General features: G+C 41.8%; 1 protein-coding gene across 3 annotated transcripts in view; it reads right to left on the bottom strand.

The window, feature by feature from the left end:
- The window catches only part of CACNG8 (calcium voltage-gated channel auxiliary subunit gamma 8), an 84,449-nt gene that overhangs the window by 25,400 nt on the left and 46,224 nt on the right, over positions 1-12,825 (bottom strand). For 2 of the 3 annotated variants that reach the window (XM_085614361.1, XM_085614362.1), the window contains exon 2: positions 9,758-9,841. In XM_085614361.1, coding sequence (XP_085470487.1) covers positions 9,758-9,841 — 84 coding nt within the window. The remainder of the gene's footprint in view (positions 1-9,757; positions 9,842-12,825) is intronic. The other variant, XM_085614363.1, reaches the window with a different exon arrangement.

Raw genomic sequence — 12,825 nt, 5'->3', positions numbered from 1 at the left:
TATTTCACCTTCAAGATTATCTCCTCCGCCCCTCATCCGATGCATTCCTGTCTAGCAGTTTAGGTAAACATTCCTCCAGCTACCGTGCAAAGGGGCCAGGCCTCGCTGTCCTCATGCAAGTAATTCATAACCCTGTTACCATGGAATATTCCTACCCCCTCGCATCTAGTGTAGACACTTAGACGCTTGTACACGCACTAGTCAGTATAGTCAGTATAGAATAAGATTCTATCCTAAGAGACCTCTCTTTTTGGATAACACAGTTCTTTAAACATAGGATATTAGATATGATTTGGGATTAGGTTGACATAACCCCAGACTTTTGTCTCCACATGTAGAGCTAAATGTCAAGTCCTTTTCTCCCTCTAGTTGCACGTCAATCACACGTCATGCGGCTGCGCACGCATCTCTGCCAAATATTTCTGCTGACATTGCAGGATTCTCTTATGGATCCACCCACTTATGACATCATGTATGATGACGTTGTCTAGTTACGCCTATTCTAGCTACGCATGCATAGTTTATTTTTCTTATCAGTTGATACGCCTACTGCATCTGTTTTACTGTAATGCCTTTTCTATAAAAATGATTACCTGTCAATAATATATGCCCTTCCTTCCTGAACTTTCGTGGTGATGGAATAGAACGCCAACAATTCGAATTGTGTTCCTTTGTATAGGAATAAAGCCTTTTTAAACCTCTAATACCACGGATTCTGCCTCTCATTTTACTGAGTTATTCTTAATAGACTTTACCGCATAAAAAAATAGTACTGGTAACGAAATATTTACCACAATACACTGCAATTATTTACATTGATTCAGAAGGCCCATGGCTGCATTCAGCAGATGAATATGACAATTCAATCTCTTCAGTGAGAAAAAATACCTTACATCCTAGCTAAACAGCTGTTTTAACTGAATGTTCCCGACATAAAATAAGGGATGCCTAAAATGTTGGCAGGGAGGCAGCATCCTGAATCAAGGCCGTATGAATGTTACTTCATTGTTTAACTGGAGGAAAAAAGCTAAACTATAATCAACTCCTAGTCATCACTGCAACAACATTCTGCCGGCTAAGCAAGCGGAGGAAGAAGGGATGCAACTACTGCAAATGTATAAAAAATAAAGGATACCCTAAAGTGTACCAGCGGTACACTACATAAGGATACAGAACTGAAATGTTGTAGCTTTATGTAACAAGAAACGTCTTATTGCAGTAATGCATAGTAAACAGACAACGTCCAAAAGTGAAAGGCAACTTCAAATGACCCAGTGTTCTGCCTGCATTCTAACAACATTTCAGCATCTGGCTACAGCGTGTAGCGATACCTGTGGCGGGATATAAAGGTAACTGCTATAAAAGCCTTTAGACTCCAAGAAACATCAACCTCATCAATGCATTATTATAAAAATGCCTCACTTTGCTCCCAGTCACTGATCAATACAATGAAATACTTCTCACATTAAGTATTTCAGCTTTCTGGTAATGCAATCTTGGTATTTAGATTAGCAAGTGGGGACAATCTGGTATTAAATGTTATTAGTGAACACAGTGCAGCTGAAATGTGGCACTTCTATTATAACAAGCAATGAGATCTGGCCAGCAGTCACCATAAATATACATAGAATGTATTGCTTATACCAGAGTACTTTCATTTCGTGCAAAGTCAGGCTGAAGCTACTAAGGGGTCTATTGTAGACCTGCTTTGATTATTTTAACTGCATTTTCCCCTGCTAGTGCGGTGCAGCATGGAGCTGCGGTATGGTAGTTTATACGGCAGAGCACGGTAAGCTAGATATTGACCTTTAATGCACTATCTCTCTAGAACCTGTGCAGGCAAGTTTCTAGCAATATTCGTACAGTAGACTGGCTCAACCCCTCACTATACATTAAGCAGAATGAACGTCCGCTATAAGTCTCATCATATGGACAGACCACTTCAAACAAGCAGTTAATGCGGCACTGGTTGCAGCGGAGCAGTCGATAACCCTCAGAAATGGCTCTAGCACGCTGAATTTAGTTACTGCAAAATGCATATCCTCGCTAACACTTAAATACCTCGTTTGAAGACGTCGGTAATCTGGTGCACATTGAGTAAACTATTCTTACAGCTAATCTAAAATGAGTGGTGGGTGTGCGCCCGCCACACCGCTGCTATGTGGTTTCAGTTATCGAGCCCGGATCTGGGCACGATAATTGAAACCACATGGCAGCGGTGCACGTAACAGACACCAATAAGCCATGGGCGGAGCAATGCGCCCGCCTTTGGCCAATTGCGTGCTGTCTTGGATAAAAAGACGCACGCAAAGGCCAATAGCGAGGCCCAAAAGGAAAAGCACACGTGTGCAATTCCTAGGGCCGTTTTCAAACCCTTTACAAGAGGTCTCTCGCTGAGCGTGCAGCGCTACGCACTGCAACGCTAGGCGCGAGACCTAAAAATGTACCTACCACAAATTTTGTCTGACTAAATTGCAATGAATGTTTTTCAATAAATTTGCAGTAACATGTTTTTATATATAAGTCGAGTAGCTCTCCTAATACAAATACAACTAACTATGCCACAGGAGGTACAAAAAGTTACTTTAAGAGGCTAATCATTAAAAGAGGGAAAGGAAATCTATAAATCAATGTGTTTGAGGATATAGAAAACCCATCATAGGAAAGAAAGATTTGAAGAATTAAAATAAAATAATTGAGTGCAGTAAAAAAAAGTGGCCAAGTTCTAAGCCACACATGAGTCCGTGAGGAAAGCTGTTTATTGTGTGGTGTGGTTGTGTGACCTCACTGTGCAATAAACTCACTGTCTATTCTGGGTCCAGTCAGATTTGTTTCAAAACCCTTAGCTCAACCCTGGGTAACTGAGGAAACAAATGAAAAGCATTAAGCAGTACCAAAACAGTTGAATAAGTGACAATACTCAATAAAAATCTGACATAATTTAAAAAATAGGCTTTACCTCAATCTTTTAATAGACACCTCAATGACAAAAATCCACGTGAGTGTTCTGGAGATATGAATTTTCAAGGCAACAATAAATTAATGCATTTTTTACCCAGAGCAATAAATCATGGTAATGGACCATACAAGCGGTCAATCGTGCAAACTTTGGAAAAAAAAATCATAATGTTCCAGGCTCTATCGGCGAACAGTACAGACATGATCTGAGGTCTGAGTGCCAGAGGTGCCACTTTTATGCCCACTATGAGCTAAGAGGTGGTGGGGCAGCTAGATAGCCATTCAGTCTACTAGGTTCCTGCCACCTGATGACAACGTCTTATGAAAAGGTTCATCTAGCTATCCCAGGGTGCACCTTTATGCCACTCTCAACATGGTAGACCTCTACTTTTGGTGTGTTGTGCTCCCTACCCCATCCCAAAGATGTGGTTACCTGGGGGCTACACACCCACTTGAAAACAAGTTTAGCAACATCAACCCCTCTCTGGCCACAATACTATTCTGTCTGAAAAAAAAAAAAGACTATCATTTTCCCTTTGAAGCTCCCCTTTTGGGCTCACAGGAGGAGGTCACACATCGTGTGTTGGCAGATCATTTGTGTTCCTTCCTGAGAGTCATTCAGTTATCTCCCCAGGAAGGTGGAAGGCTGTCTCGCAGACAGCAACTTGTCTGCAACTGTAAACAGTCACTGGTAACCTTTAGGCAACAAAGTGACAACTTTCTAATGTTGCCATTTGTGCAAGAATTACATTAAATTTGACTTGAGCAACAAGCTGTGATTAATGTAACAATTATTTTGATACCTTGAAGTACCATATCTGGCAGTCCCATTCTGGAGTTAGCACAGCATGGTAATCTACAGTCCAGGTTTTAATTTGAGATAACTTTTAGGGGATATGATCACCGTTGCAAAAACCAGATGGTTACTTCACTGCACTTGCTGATGCCAGTGCTTTATTTGTAAATAAATAAGTGCAGGGCTAGAACTTATTTCTTTGGAGCGCGCCACTAGTTCCATGACTGCCGATGCTGCTGAATGCCAAGTCTGTCTAGTTTAGATTCTACCTTTTTTGATCTTTCAGACTTTTTTCATCTCCAATTTATCCCTTTGTCATCGTTCTTCTATCTTTTCCTCTTCTTTTTGTCTTTTTCTTCATCCATCTTCTGTTTTATTCTGTCTTGTTGCGGGTTAATGTCTGATGATGAAAAATAAGTCCCAGTCCCCAAACATGAGTGTTGTTGCCCATCGCCTGCAAACACTACCACAAATTAAGCACTGCCAGTGATGAACTTAACTTGTAATGAAATTGTAATTGTAATTGCATTTATATAGCGCTTACTACCCCTGACGAGCCGTTGAAGCACTTTTCTGCTAGTTTCACACTACTCCGGAACCCAAAAAGGATTATTCATAAATTAGCATAGGGAAATATGAAATTAATTTGAGCGGTGAATATGTGAGTCTGTTAGTAGGATTGAAAAGGATAGTGGAGGGAATTTCTTCAAGTTTTTTGGATCTGGCACTATGGTCTCCTTTGCCTTGTCCTGTATGTTTTTAGGTGTCTTGAGTTGCCATGGAACTCCTGTTGTTTTACAGGTTGCAGTCAAACTCTGTTTACTAATCTGAAGGTGCCACCACAGGCTTTGATCACAGATGCCATCATAGCCACCAGCCTTGCAAAGCAACAGAAAGCTGGAAGCACAAGACATAGAATGTGAAGCCTTTCCCAGCATCACACTTACTGTGGTAAAGTATCTGCAGATGTTGGAGAGGTTAATTTCATATTAGAAACAGAGTACCCTTTTCCTGACTTGTTTAGAAGTCAATGCTTTTAAAGCTGGCATGTACGAAGACACCTCTAGATTTATCTAGAATAGGATACATTTGCCAGAAGAGAACAGGCCATGCATCTGTTCATTAAACTATATTTCTTAATGCCTAATGCAGTGGATGACTTAGCCATCAAAGGCCCTGGTTACCAGTTGTGCTGAATAGGGTGAGGTATTTACCTTCCAAGTTCCGTTATTGAGGCATGTCATAAGGAATCAGTTTTTAACAGACTAAAGTTAACATGTTTTGCCTTTTTTCCTCAACTTTTCCCCTGATATATTTTATCAGGTTTGAGCTGCCAGAGTTTATCAGGGGAAAAATTGTGTTTGAGTGATAATTGTGATAATGGACCACCAGGTCAATGCCGTCTCGTCCTCCTACGTCCACACCCTCCGCCCCATACGCAAGACCTTCAAATGGATCCCCCTCAAACACAGAAAGACCGTCACTCATGCCCTGGTCACCAGCAGACTCAACTATGACAACGGACTCTACGCCGGAATAAACAAATACCTCACACGCAAGCTACAGAACATCCAGAACACCCTCGCAAGACTGGTCCTCAACCTGCCAAGACACTGCCACATCTCCCAGCACCTGCGCACACTCCACTGGCTCCCCATCGAAGCTAGAGTCACCTTCAAGATGCTCACTCTCGTTCACAAGGCCCTCTACTACACAGGACCAGCCTACCTGAACAGCCGACTCAAATTCCACGCTCCCCAAAGGACCCTACGATCAGCCCAGCTCTCCTACGCCGTGGTCCCCCGCACCAGAAACACCAGATCAGGCGGCTGCTGCTTCTCCTTCCTCGCGGCCAGAGCCTGGAATGCCCTTCCTCTCCACCTCAGACAGACAACATTTCTCCCCATCTTCACAAGAAACCTAAAAACCTGGCTCTTCGACAGACTCCCGCCTTGATGGACTGGAATATCTCCCCCCTCCCCCCCCCCAGCGCCTTTAGACCCTCACGAGTGAGTAGTAGCGCTTAACAAACGTGTGATTGATTGATTGATTAAATTATCACAAAACTTGGAATTCTAATTTCTTGGCAAACTCCTGTCTGTAAAGGGATTGGAATTTAGCCATGAACTTCTAATGAGGGCCAAAATCTGCGGTCTCACTTATCTTGCTTTCTCATTTTACATCAGATGCAGCTTATCGCCAACAGCAGTCCCATGACTGAGGAAAACAAGAGATGGGGGGAGCTCCATTCACAGATGCCGAGGAGGTCCTCTTTACTGACAACGATTCTACTTTGGAAGCCAGGGCTTCCATGACATCAAGATTTAACCAGATTGAGTATTGGCTATTCTGCCCTACTGAATGACTTTACAGCATAATCTAAATTAGGACAGCAACACCATGCCATAGGCCTGGCTGCACACTTCAAAGCCAGATTCCCATCCTGCTGTCTTCTTCCTACCAAGGAATGATAAGTCATGAATAGTCATGCTATTATTATGTTATGTAGATCAGACCCAATGGTGGCCACATTGAATTCAGTAGGACTGGATTCATGCCAGATTTACTTTCAGAATATTAATTTACAGTACATGGACAGACAGTGAATACAATGAATTTAAATGGAAGTGGTTTACTTAGTTATTGGCCATTCTGAAATCCTACGTGGATCTGGTTGTCTGTACCTATGTTGGAGATGCTTACTGTACAGACGGAACTCCTGACAGAATATAATACAATTCATATGTAAGTACTTGAAGTACTGTACTTGAAGTACAGAATATAATACAATTGATGTGTAAGTACTTGAAGTACTTTACTGGAAGTACAAAATATGATACAATTCATATGTTAGCACTTGAAGAACTGTACTTGAAGTACAGAATATAATACAATTCATATGTAAGTACTAGAAGTGCAGTACTTGAAGTACAGAATATAATAATATTATTTATGCGTGAGTAATTGTAGTACTGTACTTGAAGTACAGAATATAATACAATTCATATGTAAGTATTCGGAGGGAGCTCAAGCAAAACAGGTCTCCTTCCACAAACTGATTTGAACACCAAAGCGATATATCGGCTATTGATATACACCACTTGATAATAACTGTAGGCCTCCTTTTACATGTTATAACCTTTTCAACCTCATTAGGAAGGTGAAAGCAGTAGTCCAGGTCAGAAATCGAATGGTTCAGATGTTAAGGCCTGTCTGAAGAGAAGAAATACACTAAATTATAACTACAGCAATGCACATGTGTTCTTGCTGAATTTAGGGTGCAAATGTATATACTTACCTCCTCTTGTTAGACCCTGCCATGTTAGTTTTCTGAACGTTACCTTGGCACTTTCCATAAAACACTATTTTGTTGTTGTCTCTGTTTATCTCATACCCACAATGTTGCCAAAAGTAATTGTTCAGGAATCTCTATAAGCAGCTGACAATCAGGACCCATTTGTCCAAGTAGTGTTAGCTTTGTTTTATCTCAGTTTTTTTTCTTACAGTTTACTTTTGCCTGCTGCCTGGTTGCACCCATCCAGAATGGGCAGCTCTATCTACCCCACTGACCATATCCAATGCTAAATGCCATTGTGTACTTTTAGGTCTATTTCTCTATACTAGTTCATCTCCTCAACCTACAGCTCTGGTGCAATGATTACAAAGCGGTGAGCAGAATTATTTTTTGCCAGTTTGACGCTCTAATATCAGTCACGGTTTAGCACCCTTTTGGTAGCCATGTGTGGTGGCACCAAAGTGCCACTGTCTACAGAGGTCTTAATGTAGCATCAGCCGCCCTGACAACATGTAGGAAGCAAAACCTGGAAGGGAACTAATATTTGGTTTCAGCTGGACTCAGAAAATGAAAATCTGTACCCTACCGAAGCAAGCCAAGGGGCCCTTAAATCTGCAGTGTGGGCTTCATATATAGTCAGACACACTTGGTGATTCACGTGTAGTGTCTGATTGGATGTATACTATAGCAAATTTAGAAAAGTGCTAAAATGCCCCTTTTTGAAAGCAAGGACAAGAACATCATTACACTCATGAGAAAGTCAGAAAACAGAACTAGTGCTTAGAAACATGAGGGTTCAAATTCTAGGCAAAATGCCCAAATGCAAATTCAGGCTATGGAGAGAACAGTCTTTCAGGCTATTGACTAAATATTTCTGATATAAGTGGCTCCAAGGCTTAAAAATAGTCCTAGTCACTTGTATGTTATACATCTCTACGATACGCCAGCGATATGTAGAAGCATCCAGATATCAATATATTCTGAACTTGAGAAGTAAGTTCCTATTCGAGAGGAAACCATGAACTCAGCCTTTACTAGATTGGTAGTTCACCTGCCCAAAAGCAAGGAGCAGCAAGTAAACAATGGCTCTGATTTTCCATGGTGCGCTGTCTGTAGCGCATGCGCTGCAGACAGAAACACTTCTTTCGGATTTAGATGCACAGCCTGAACGGAGCTTTGGGCTGCCTCAGTGATTAAATCCTCGCCCATTACTGGACTGTGCCATTGTTAGGAGCATATGTAAAGCACAACGAATGACAAAGACTTCAGGGTGTTCATATAGATTTTAGCGAAGCTCAAGTAATGCAATGTACACTGCCAAACATGCAGGTCCTTTATCCCATTTAGATGTGGAGGAGACTTCTGACGGCAGACCATCAGCTGGGTCTGCTGTCAGAACCTTCTGACCTGAATGCTCGTCTGGCAATGAGTTTTACGTTTATAGTGATGCTCACCAAACCCTATTTTAAATTTAACTGTCTGGGACCATCATAAAATACATAGTGTTCCCAGATAAGTAAATAGCTAAATGGCCACTAGGTGCAGGAGAAAACACCTTGCATATGGTGGCCATTGTGTTTTTTGTTCTCAAGAACCAGAGTGCCAGTTTGTAGGTAATTTCCTGCAAAAAAACCCAAGGCACTCATTTGGCAAAGTTCAGTCCTTTTAAGGGAGACAGTACACTGGCATATTAGCTGAAGGCACATGGATCCCAGCTTCCCTGATGGGAATCTCTAAATGTGTGAGGCACTCCTCTACTGGAGGTGTAAAGGCCACTGACTCCACTGACCTAGAAGGCTGGTGGGCTCTTGAAAAGGGTCTAAATAACACATTCTGTCTCTTTGTTTCATCTTTGATGAAGATGCCAGTAACTGAGGGGTCTACAACATAGTACAAGGAGGGATGATTTCATGTCAAATCTTCTGAATAACCACTCAGTGTATGAATGAGTTCTGCTTAGATTAATTGTATGAAAAGTAATATTTTATGGTTATCCCGAATATTGACATGGATCTCTCTATGACTTAGTCAGAGAGCACTGCACTAACTGATGTGCTTCCATGACTTTGTGGATTACTGATGTGCTCATTGTCAATTACATTTCACCTCTTTGCTATTGGTGAAGGTAGTGTACTGCTGTTGCTATTTTAAAGAGATTTTATCTTCATATTTCAGCTTCTCTCATCATTTGTCCCAGATACAAAAGACCAGCACTAGGTCTGAGGTCCATGGGATCACAGTTGCTTTTACGGAAGCATGGTATTATGTGACATTCATTTTCCAAGCATTGCTTGCCGTCTGTGGTGGCCCTGTAGGCGGTTGCTGGGTACGCACTCGTTACTCATACACACTTAACGTTCATATGAGCGGTAATCATTTCTCCCATTATCACTCATCTAGAGCCATTGAGCACTTCCACAGGCACATACATCAGAGGCATTTACCACTGTCGCGCATTCCTCGAGGGACCTTCCTCATGCGCGCCTTTGTTTACGCATAGGTGGGAATATTTGTCACTGTCATTACTTACGGGGGGACAAATAGATGTCTTTCTTATTTGCGTCAGAGATGTTCATGACTAAGAGTGGTATTTGGGAGAAGGTTCCCTTTATGGTCATTGCTGTTTGCTTTCAGCTTTAGGGATTCAGTGAATTAAACTCATTTGGAATAACATACAACCGAGCAATCATCAGCGAAAGAGTACTTACGCAGGAGGTATTCGGCACTGTCATGATCGTAGTCTGTGTCTTCAGGGAAGTGGTTTATTTTCACACACACACCCCTCTTAAGACCTAAATATGAAAGAGACACAAACATTAGCTTCCTGGACTAATTAGCAACCGAGCTTTGACTTCTTTGAGTTCTTGACAATGAGAAGTTGGACAAAGCAGACTGGCTATTGGAACTGCAAGGGAATATTTTTGAAGGCATACTGCAGCCAGGCACTGCTAATGAGGCGATCTCAAAGTCTCCCATGTCAGGTCTGACTAGCTGTTACAGTGATTGTTTTCATTATTTTGGGTTAAAGTTGGTGCTACTCACCTGCTTGCTCAAAGTCATGGTATGGAGCTTAATAGAGGACTCAGTTACTTCAAATATGCTGAATAAGGGAGTTAGGTAAATCCGACTGTATGGATAGGCACAAACGTCGAAGATCGACCAACACCACAGGGGTATACTGGCCAGCTAGGACTATGGTGTTGCATTCTTTGGGGTCCGTTAACTCATCCAAACCCAAAAGTAGCCTTACAGCCTATGCAGCAGACCATCAGCTGAATCCACCTAATCACCTAGCCAAGATGACAACAATGGATAAAGTGAGAAGAAGGCAGCACTGTTTCACAAGTCACTTGCTTTTCTTGTATGAAATAGCAAAGTACAAGTAAAAGAGTGTTGCTTTTCCTACAACTTATGTCTGCACATAACTCATCGAGAGTGCATTACTTCCCGTACATGCAGATAGCGGCACCATGCCCACAAATTCACGACTGCCAACTGCTTTACTGCAGCAGCACTAAATCACCGCATGACACGGGTATGTATTAGTGAACAGCCGGTTAGCTGGACATCACCCTCACAGTCTCACACTGTTGGCCCCACACATGATGCTGATATCTCCAAATTGGAAGCAGCTCCTGGATAGAGGGGGTGCTTACCTTTAATGCTATACCAAAGTGTGAAGTTTTTTGGTCCAACCATATTAAAGGTATATGGGATTTTTTTAAACTTGCCATTGAGCTTTGATTTTGGATTTAGGAAATCAATATGACAACAATTAAATTTGCAATTATTTTCCTAGCATACGTGTATACACTAAACATGGTTGTTTAGAAGATATACTTCACAGTGAAAGCACCAGTTGGATGGTGAGGAGTGTGTAGAGGAATACATTCAGAATTGATGACAATGAATAGAGTTTTAGTTGGTGGGGCAAATTTTCTCAATACACTCACCAATGATGTGTGCTCTGGTTTTCATTTTGACTTCAGCTTTAAAATATCACCCTCCCCAAACACTACCACCACCAGCCCTTGTGAAACATACATAGCTCAATGTATTTAACACTGTGCACCACTGATTTAGTACCTCAAAAACCTAAACACAAAGCTTCAGGCTTTGATTCAAAATGGGAGAGAGACACAGACAACCATGCAGTGGTGGAATAGCACAACTTTCAACCAGGAAACCTTGCATCAATCCTGGCTTCCACTTGACCGAATGTGGGTTGCTACGCAATTTCTTTAGTCACAGTTCCGCCTTTACCTTCATCATCACATGAGAGCACCTCGAAATACATCAGCTATGGGTTATGCGTTGCGTGAAAGCAAAATACAGTAATGATACGCCATCTAGTAACTGTTAGGCCCCATATAGTGGGGAATAAACAGCTGACTTTCCTCTTGGTTCACTAATAGCATCATCTTCAGGGCAGTGGGACATGGGGCATGAATGTTTCTAAGTTCATGATTAGAATCTGCTACTAACTTAATGATTGCCACTTAATGCAATGGTATAATTTAAAACTCTAAACTGAAATTTGTTGGAAGGATCACATTACAAAGAAAGATACTGTTTTGAATTTTGCTTAGTTTTTATCATGTATGTACTGGACACTCTGAGCCAAGCAACAGCAGACCCCTAGCCCCCCAAACTCCTCAAGGTCAGGGATGCTCATGGCTATGTTTCAGGGGGCAAGAACCATCCAAATGCAAAAACAAATAGTTTTGAATTGAGCGTCGCTTTAAAACCATTCGTTTTGTATTGTTTATTTGTAAAGTACCGAAGCACAGCAGGTTTGAAATGTGGCAGGCCCAGCCACCAGTACCCAAACCACCCCCCAGCAGCAGTGAACCCTATCTGCACACTGCCAGCCCACTGGGAAAGCACCCAATGCCCTTTACAGCCAGTTGAGCTGTTCAGAACTCTCTTGCCAAAAATAATGAAAAACTACACGAAATGGACAATTTCTCATAATGTTGCAGGAACACCCCTACTTAACATATCAGAACATTGTGAAAACAGGACTAGCGAGTCAATATGTCCTTTGCATACTGGCATAATGTGAAAGTGTGGGTTTACAACGGTGTTGTACATACTGGAGTAATGTGGACATGAGACTGGCAAGCTGGTCTGTGCATTGGAATGGACAAGGACAGGCCATAGTGGCTCTGGTGATGTACGTGCTGGGTGTCTGTGGAAACAAGGCTGGTACGGCAACATGGACTTTAGGGAGGAGCGGGAGTGCATTTATTCCTTGCACACTGGGACAGGTAGACATTATTTTATAATACGGCTACAAATCGTAGAATGGAAAGGAAAAATCTTGGACTAGATGAGATACTCACACATAAAACTGAGAATCTTGAGAGCGCCCCAAGTATCTTCGATAATTACCAGAAATGGATCCAGTAATACTGTGTATCTCCCGGTTACTATCAGAAATGTTTTCCACAGCAAAAGTCTAAAACAATGACTGCCGGAAACAATGGGCCGCATTTATTAATATTTTGTGTCGAGCTGTGTCACATTGTTTGATGCAGCTTGATGCAAAATGTATATCAGGATTTATTGAGCCACCCAGCCAGATTTGCATGGCTTTGGTTGGCTTAGTAAAAAATAATAATAATAACTCAAGGCAGTGCATGGTGCTGTCTTGCTTTACCTTGCAATTGGGAGGCATTCAGTGGGTGGAGCGTGGGTAATCCCAGATCCATCCATGGATTTTGATGCAAACCGAGATTTGCTAAAATCTATAAACATGGGTTTGCACCAAAAT

This window comes from Triturus cristatus, chromosome 7 (assembly GCF_964204655.1).
Source record: "Triturus cristatus chromosome 7, aTriCri1.1, whole genome shotgun sequence".
In the NCBI taxonomy this organism is placed as follows: domain Eukaryota; kingdom Metazoa; phylum Chordata; class Amphibia; order Caudata; family Salamandridae; genus Triturus; species Triturus cristatus.
This window is presented reverse-complemented; position numbering and strand designations above follow the sequence as displayed.